The following is an 8,840-nucleotide window of genomic DNA, read 5'->3' as shown; positions in this document are numbered from 1 at the left end:
CACGCCTATATCTGTACAATGCCTTGGTTTACAAACTGACATGTAGCCTAAGATAACCCGTGGATGGGAGAATATCACGCCGTCCCGTGTGTATGATTATAAGTATGCCTTAGTTTACACATTACAGTTGTAAAACTAATATTTATTCGACAGACCATTCACACTCTCTCTAGCACCACGGACAAACCTGAAACTTGACTGCCATGTTGGGATATGTTTGATATGTACGCTTCCTTATCAAGCAGAAGTGTTTCCTTGGCGTGCCGTAGATCTCTACATTACAGAGATCAAGCGTGATCCAACGGTACGAGGTATTAGATAATTACGAGGTGCGAGTTCAATAATAGTCCGGGGCGGTCATAAAGTGTTTGAGAACTTGTTCGGAATTGACAATATAAGGTTTATCACTACCCAGCATTTTTGCTGGTACTAAACTGTAGTACATTTACACGAATTATTGCATCGCAGCACGTTTAACACAACATAATCAACTCATTACAGGGATTGGAATTTCAAACTTAATGTAAGAATCTTTGTTCCAAACTAATTATTTCGAATAATTTCGTCATTTTATTCATTCTTAATTACAACATAACCTCGTTATATTTACACCATTTGTTAAGAGAAAATTTGGCGTCATAAAAGGGGTTTGGAAATAAAATTAGGGAAACACATTAAGGAATTTTTCAAGAAAAAAGGAAAAAGCCCCTTGAAATATGTTGGCGGTAAACGAGATGGCAAATAAAATAGGGGCATAATATCGAGGTTTTATTGTACGTAAAGCAAGAAAGTGAGTATAATGTTTAAAGAATTGTTATTGATATTTTTAGTTGTATATTTCAGTTTAAAAACAACCAGTTTGGAAAAAAACAAATATATATATATAAAATGACGTCATCTACATTGTATACCTCTCACGTTCACAACATAATTGGATAAAAGCAAAAATCCGATAATTGTATAACAGCAGTAATTTACGATCTGTTTATCTTTTCTGTATTTATCCAAAGCAGGATCTTAGGACACTTCTCAGACAGCGAACTAATTGATTTATGGTCCCCGTATCGACCATTATCAAATTAAACAACTTTTCAATGTTATAACCCTCATAATTACCTCCAAACGCAACGATCCAACATGTCAGACGACACAGCCCCATCACTTCCGGTTCCGGGAAAGAACGGCTTCGAAAATAAAAGTGTTGAGCCCTTTTTGTGGTACTAAGATCGCAAGTGACGTTATTCTGTAAGAAAATAATAAAATTTCTATCAGAAACATTAATGACTTTTATTACATGGTAACAAGGTAACGTTTTTGCAGTTTTATTTTTCTCCTACACAACTGTAGATTTTGTTTCCAAGCAGATGAGAACGGAACTTGAGTGCCCGTGAGTTCAGACTTTTGTTGACTGGTATATGCTGATGAGAATTTGATACTTATTGCTTTCAATGAGTACTCTCGTTGCTGGCACAATGGTAAGTCAAAAAGTGTTGTTTATGTTGTGACTTTTGCTACCAGACACATTCAACCGTGATCAAGCCGTTAAGGTGACGCCATACTGAATCCCTAGAGACAGTTATCACAACTTGTCAACCTCGCAAAGTGGATACAGGCTAGAACGTCATTTAAATTGCAATTGGCTTGGTGAGATCATGACTGTGAACTTTCAAAAAAGAGTTAAGGTTTCATTTCAATTTAAATCACAAGAAGGTATCAGCAGAGGAGCAAGGAAATAAAAATACAATGAATGATGCCTTAAGGTCTAGGATTAGTTCGTTATCGCATTTGGTATGTTAAAATATGTTCTTACAAGAAAACAGGTGATGTTTTACTAACATGTCTTTGAACGTGTAGCACATTGGTAACAACTGTTCAGAATCTCAATATGGGGTCGCGGAATACGTCCTTGAAATCATATATTGATAAAGCTATGACGTTTTCTCAAAGGCATCTCTCCTACCACCAGCTGATTACTGAAGTATGCGTCTTCAAATCAAAAGCCTTTTAACGTTAAGCTTTGGAGAAACCCCGACCTAGCATTATATCATCTTCTTGAAGAAAAACAAGATTAGCTGTTCATATGCTCTAGCCGCTTTTTAATTAGATCATCAGTCTGTGTGCACTGTCGGAAAACCGTACAAGTTTTCACTACATCAACTATTGTCTTATCCGTTTTTACGATCGATATGAGTCCTTGTAGGATACACCCTTTTAACTAAACGGCATTTAAGGAGTTTATTCAGCCACAATGCAATATAAGAATGTAGGTGCTTAAACACAACCTTAGTCCGCAGGAACCCTTAACGTTTTCCTCGTCCTTTTTCCTCAGTTCTAGTTTGAAATCTTTACAAATTGTATCTTAATAGTGTGCTAATTAGGTTTTCTGCGACGGCTGAAGAAAGTAGCGTATATGGCATTGAATCTGAGCAGTTAAAGGTGTATACCATTATCCGCAAACTGGCTTACATTTTACTGATAAACCTTTCACAGAACTTCAATTGTGATTGCCGATTTCATTAAATGAAACTGAAATCTACTCATTAGAACTTTTTAATTAATAAAACTGAAATGTACGTAAATCTAACTTACTGAAATAAGAGGTTTTCAGCAGACGATTTTATTCCATCATGTAATAAATATAAATGACAACAAAGAAGTCGAGCATCCCATCTCCCACAGAAACATGATACACTTAGGCTTTCCGTCGTATATTAACCTTCCAAAAAGTATTACTGATCAATAAATCAATATTTGTAGACGTGGTAAAGTAGACACATGTATCTGTGTTTTATTCTTATTGCGTTTTAACGGTTTTGATAGGCTTTCTGAGAGGTTACGTACCAGAAGATTATGAACTGGTTCCGAACGTTTCCTTATTAAAATGTATTGCTTTGACCCTCCTTCGATTTCCTGTCACTTGTCCAAGATCGTAAAAGTTTACAGTAGAAATAATACAATTTGTAGAACGCGTCTTGTCATGTAAGTCCAAAGAGAATCAATGAAATGCAGACTGGAATTTCTCTAACGGTGCATTCACATTTCTTTGACATTGTATGCATTACGCTATAGAATAACAGAGTTTCTCGTGTGCAGGATGAAGTGAAACACTTCCTTTTTAACAAATACAAAACTTGATATTTATATTTAACATGATGTTTTGTTCTTCCTTGAAAAGCTAAGCATTTCTTTTTTCCTTCCAAACCAATGACGTCAGAGTATTACGCCCTTTCACATTTCCTGGAGTAGGCAAACTCTTGCATAGTTCGCATTATTTGAGGGACATATTATTTCGCTTTATTCGCGGTTAGTAAAGATAGCGCAAATTTAAATACCCAGCATGTGCTAATACCTGAAATATACAGCAATAAAGCAAAAGATCTATAACCCATTTTCTGCCAAATAATGAAGATAAAACACTAATTTGATAGCGTATATTTTGTTATCTTGATAAAACACTTTTTAAATACATCCTGTAACTCAAATACAAAAATGCTTTCCTGAGCGTAATATTTTTACTTGGAAATGTTGCTTGAAATCTAGTCCCCGCGATATTAGTATTAGTGGGACAACCGTGAAATATTTGCCCGTTCAGTTTTTAGTCCGAATTTCGAAATCAATCATTTCATGAGTTTCAATTAAAATGCAACACTTTATACGTTTTTTCAGAATTTATAGACGAGAGTTGTAAAAGAACAGCCTCATTATCTCTGCTGTAGAGAATGCATCCCCGTCATTTATTGAATTGGTTTAATTGAATTTTACTCAATTGCATGTGTCACAAGCAAATCGATTCAGAAGTGAAAATGAAGATGATGTGATTAGTGAATTGTAAAACATAATCAATGCAGAAAAGTTAGGCCCTAAACTATGTGTCTTCTTGCCGAAGACTCGATTCGTGACCTGATCATGCCCGAAATTAGCACACAGTCACGATACGAAAATGTGACGAATGTTTCTCGATTTCATTATTTGATGTGCAATATTGAATAAAATTTGGGGTGGTCGGGTGGTGCAGTGGATAGCGCACTTGTCTTTCACCAAGGCGACCGGGGGTCGATTCCCCGATCGGACGTGAAAAGGTATGGGGTCACCCTTAAACAAGCCCAATGAAAAGACCAGGTATTCCGGAAGGGTATGCGTCTTCAACTTAATCGACGACACCCGTCATGTAAACCTTTAATGCCACGTCCTCACATCACGAACCCGGGTAGTGACAACAAAACAACAAGGCACTTTAATAAGTGAATAAAAACCCTTGTATCACAAACAGAAACAGCTTATAAGACCATCATCGTGACCATAAAACATGGCCATAGTCTTCCTCAAACTTGTATTTCTGGAAACCCTGTGTTGTCAGTTTGTCTGTCAGCACTCGACATATATCGAAGTAGCCATGGTATTAGGAGATATTGTCACCCAGATTCGATCGTTCTCACCAGATAATCCACTGTATATTTCAGTTTGGTCTTTGTTGTGGTTTTCACAAAATGCTTTCCAAAAATTAACAATAATAATAATAATAATAATAATTCGAGGTTCTTATATACCGCTTTATCACAACCTAGTTCGTAGGTCGAACAAAGCGGTTCACAAGTTATTATCCATGGTGTTAGGGCCTTTGCAACCAGCCAACATCTTTGTGCCGTGCCGTGACTCGAACCCGCAACCCTTCGGTCACGAGCCCGGCGTCCTACCACTAGACTACCGTGCCTGCCAACAACCATATACTTACAGTGTAATCTTCGCCTTTCTTGGGAAAAACTGCCATAACAAAAGAAAGAAGGCGTGTTTTCGGTTTGGTATGAGGAACGGTAGAGTAAAGAGTCGAAAAGTCAAAGTAGGTACAGTTTCATTGGTTATCAAGCAAGCCTAGCACTCTCACGCACGGGCGGTGCAATTGTGTTTGTAGACAAAGATTAAGTTACAGTGATAGATGTCTGCAGTCACAACTACAGATCTATCATGTAGATCGTTGGGTTCGGTTTCGACATCGCGTTTGTGAAAACAGCTGTGACTGGGACAAGGGACCAATCGGTCTTGGAACGTCGCGAAGCGTTTGAAACGTACATAGTCTCTTTATAAATACATTTGATACATTCATATTTCAAAAGAATCTTATTGAAAACACCCTTGTCTTATTTCGGTGTATTTCGTCGTGGAATATTACCGGTTAGGACTGCACGATGAAAACAGTAGAGGAACATTAAGTAAAGCTTCAAGTTTTAACGTCGAACAGAAGACATTTGTTATGAGGACAACCTGGTTCCGCAAGGCTGTGCTGTACAGAGCTCAATCAAGGCCAATTTATAAATTCTGACCAAATGCGTTAACTTTACGATTCCTGAATATTTTGCAACTTACTTTTCTTTGAAACTTACCATAACATTTCTAAATAGTCAAACAACTATTTCAAAGTGTCTGGCAATTTGTCGCCGGTATGCTTATAGAGTGCAATCTGTAAACACAGACAGGTTCTGTATGAGCTCAAGGGAATATTTAACACGGTAGTAATGGCTTCCTGGTTGTCTGTACCGCAGAGAAATCTGTATCTAGTTCCGGCCACATTTATCTTCCTAACAGTACAGCGTGAGTGCTGTATTCAGACATAGACACGTTCTTGTAACACTTTTTAGGATGCAATGTTAATGTTTGCATTAGTGTTCTGGTGTGTCACTGCGAGAGTTACACTGTAGCATGATTGGTTCCCATTGTATCAGTATCTAGACAGTTAGTGTAATTGTTACGGCAATGCCTCTTATTGTGTTAATATCACATGGTATTACCTCGAACTCTGTAGTATAAGTAAATCTTTGCTAGGACACGTCTTCGTAGTCTTGAGAAATGGTTTCAGTGATACGACGGTAGTGTCTTGTCTTCACTGGTATTATTATCAGTGACACGATACTGCCTCGCGTTCTCGTGTATTTTGTATCATTGATACGTGCCTCGCGTTAACGTTCTAGTGTGCTTGTATCATTGATACGTGCCTCGCGTTCTAGTGTGTTTGTATCATTGATACGTGACTCGCGTTCTAGTGTATTTGTAACATTCATTCGTTTCTGTCTCCTGTTCTAGTGTGTTTGTATCATTGATACGTGACTCGCGTTCTAGTGTATTTGTAACATTAATACGTGCCTCGCGTTCTCGTGTGTTTGTCTCATTGATACGTGCCTCGCGTTCTAGTGTGTTTGCATCATTGATACGTGCCTCGCGTTCTAGTGTGTTTGCATCATTGATACGTGCCTCGCGTTCTAGTGCGTTTGTATCATTGATACGTGCCTCGCGTTAACGTTCTAGTGTGCTTGTATCATTGATACGTGCCTCGCGTTAACGTTCTAGTGTGCTTGTATCATTGATACGTTCCTCGCGTTCTCGTGTATTTGTAACATTAGTACGGTTCTGTCTCCTGTTCTCGTGTATTTGTAACATTGATACGTGCCTCGCGTTCTAGTGTGCTTCTATCATTGATACGTGCCTCGCGTTCTAGTGTGCTTCTATCATTGATACGTGCCTCGCGTTCTAGGGTGTTTGTATCATTGATACGTGCCTCGCATTCTCGTGTATTTGTATCATTGATACGTGACTCGCGTTCTAGTGTATTTGTAACATTAATACGTGCCTCGCGTTCTCGTGTATTTGTAACATTAGNTTTGTAACATTAATACGGTTCTGTCTCCTGTTCTCGTGTATTGTAACATTGATAAGGTACTGCCTCGCGTTCTCGTGTATTGTATCATTGATAAGGTACTGCCTCCTGTTCTCGGGTATTTGTATCATTGATAAGGTACTGCCTCCTGTTCTAGTGTATTTGCAACATTAATACGGTTCTGTCTCCTGTTCTCGTGTATTTGTAACATTAATACGGTTCTGTCTCCTGTTCTCGTGTATTGTAACATTGATAAGGTCCTGCCTCGCGTTCTCGTGTATTGTATCATTGATAAGGGACTGCCTCCTGTTCTCGTGTATTGTATCATTGATACGGTACTGCCTCCTGTTCTCGTGTATTGTATCATTGATAAGGGACTGCCTCCTGTTCTCGTGTATTGTATCATTGATAAGGTTCTGCCTCCTGTTCTCGTGTATTTGTATCATTGATATGGTACTGCCTCCTGTTCTCGTGTGCCTCGCGTTCTCGTGTATTGTATCATTGATAAGGGACTGCCTCCTGTTTTCGTGTTTTTGTATCATTGATAAGGTACTGCCTCCTGTTCTCGGGTATTTGTATCATTGATAAGGTACTGCCTCCTGTTCTTGTGTATTGTATCATTGATAAGGTACTGCCTCCTGTTTTCGTGTTTTTTTATCATTGATAAGGTACTGCCTCCTGTTCTTGTGTATTGTATCATTGATAAGGGACTGCCTCCTGTTTTCGTGTTTTTGTATCATTGATAAGGTACTGCCTCCTGTTCTAGTGTATTTGCAACATTAATACGGTTCTGTCTCCTGTTCTCGTGTATTTGTAACATTAATACGGTTCTGTCTCCTGTTCTCGTATATTGTAACATTGATAAGGTACTGCCTCGCGTTCTCGTGTATTGTATCATTGATAAGGGACTGCCTCCTGTTCTCGTGTATTGTATCATTGATACGGTACTGCCTCCTGTTCTCGTGTATTTGTATCATTGGAACAGTACTGCCTCCTGTTCTCGTGTATTTGTATCATTGATAAGGTACTGTCTCCTGTTCTCGTGTATTGTATCATTGATAAGGTAATGCCTCCTGTTCTTGTGTATTGTATCATTGATAAGGTACTGCCTCCTGTTATCGTGTATTGTATCATTGATAAGGTACTGCCTCCTGTTTTCGTGTTTTTTTATCATTGATAAGGTACTGCCTCCTGTTCTTGTGTATTGTATCATTGATAAGGTACTGCCTCCTGTTATCGTGTATTGTATCATTGATAAGGTACTGCCTCATGTTCTCGTGTATTTGTATCATTGATACGGTACTGCCTCATGTTCTCGTGTATTTGTATCATTGATACGGTACTGCCTCATGTTCTCGTGTATTTGTATCATTGATACGGTACTGCCTCCTTTTTTCGTGTATTTGTATCATTGAAACAGTACTGCCTCGCGTTCTCGTGTATTTGTAACATTAATAAGGTACTGCCTCCTGTTCTCGTGTATTTTTATCATTGATAAGATACTGCCTCCTGTTCTCGTGTATTTGTATCATTGGAACAGTACTGCCTCCTGTTCTCGTGTATTTGTATCATTGATACGGTACTGCCTCCTTTTTTCGTGTATTTGTATCATTGAAACAGTACTGCCTCGCGTTCTCGTGTATTTGTATCATTAATAAGGTACTGCCTCCTGTTCTTGTGTATTGTATCATTTATAAGGTACTGCCTCCTGTTCTCGTGTATTGTATCATTGATAAGGTACTGCCTCCTGTTTTCGTGTTTTTGTATCATTGATAAGGTACTGCCTCCTGTTCTTGTGTATTGTATCATTGATAAGGTACTGCCTCCTGTTCTCGTGTATTTGTAACATTAATAAGGTACTGCCTCGCGTTCTCGTGGGTACTGCCTCGCGTTCTCGTGTATTTGTAACATTAATACGGTTCTGTCTCCTGTTCTAGTGTGTTTGTATCATTGATTCGTGCCTCGCGTTCTAGTGTATTTGTAACATTAATACGGTTCTGTCTCCTGTTCTCGTGTGTTTGTATCATTGATACGTGCCTCGCGTTCTAGTGTGTTTGTATCATTGATACGTGCCTCGCATTCTCGTGTATTTGTATCATTGATAAGGTACTGCCTCCTGTTCTCGTGTATTGTATCATTGATGAGGCAGTGTATTGTATCATTGATAAGGTACTGCCTCCTGTTCTCGTGTATT

At 38.6% G+C, this 8,840-nt stretch overlaps 1 protein-coding gene across 1 annotated transcript in view; it reads right to left on the bottom strand.

The window, feature by feature from the left end:
• Positions 1-8,840, bottom strand: part of LOC110455255 (integrin beta-3-like) — an 82,672-nt gene that overhangs the window by 49,440 nt on the left and 24,392 nt on the right. The window contains exon 2 of the mRNA XM_021505261.1: positions 1,117-1,243. Within this exon, the coding sequence (XP_021360936.1) occupies positions 1,117-1,159 (43 nt within the window). The 5' untranslated portion in view covers positions 1,160-1,243. The remainder of the gene's footprint in view (positions 1-1,116; positions 1,244-8,840) is intronic.

Source organism: Mizuhopecten yessoensis, unplaced genomic scaffold (assembly GCF_002113885.1).
Source record: "Mizuhopecten yessoensis strain PY_sf001 unplaced genomic scaffold, ASM211388v2 scaffold923, whole genome shotgun sequence".
In the NCBI taxonomy this organism is placed as follows: domain Eukaryota; kingdom Metazoa; phylum Mollusca; class Bivalvia; order Pectinida; family Pectinidae; genus Mizuhopecten; species Mizuhopecten yessoensis.
Note: the sequence above shows the minus strand (reverse complement) of the source record. Positions and strands in the feature narration are given on the sequence as shown.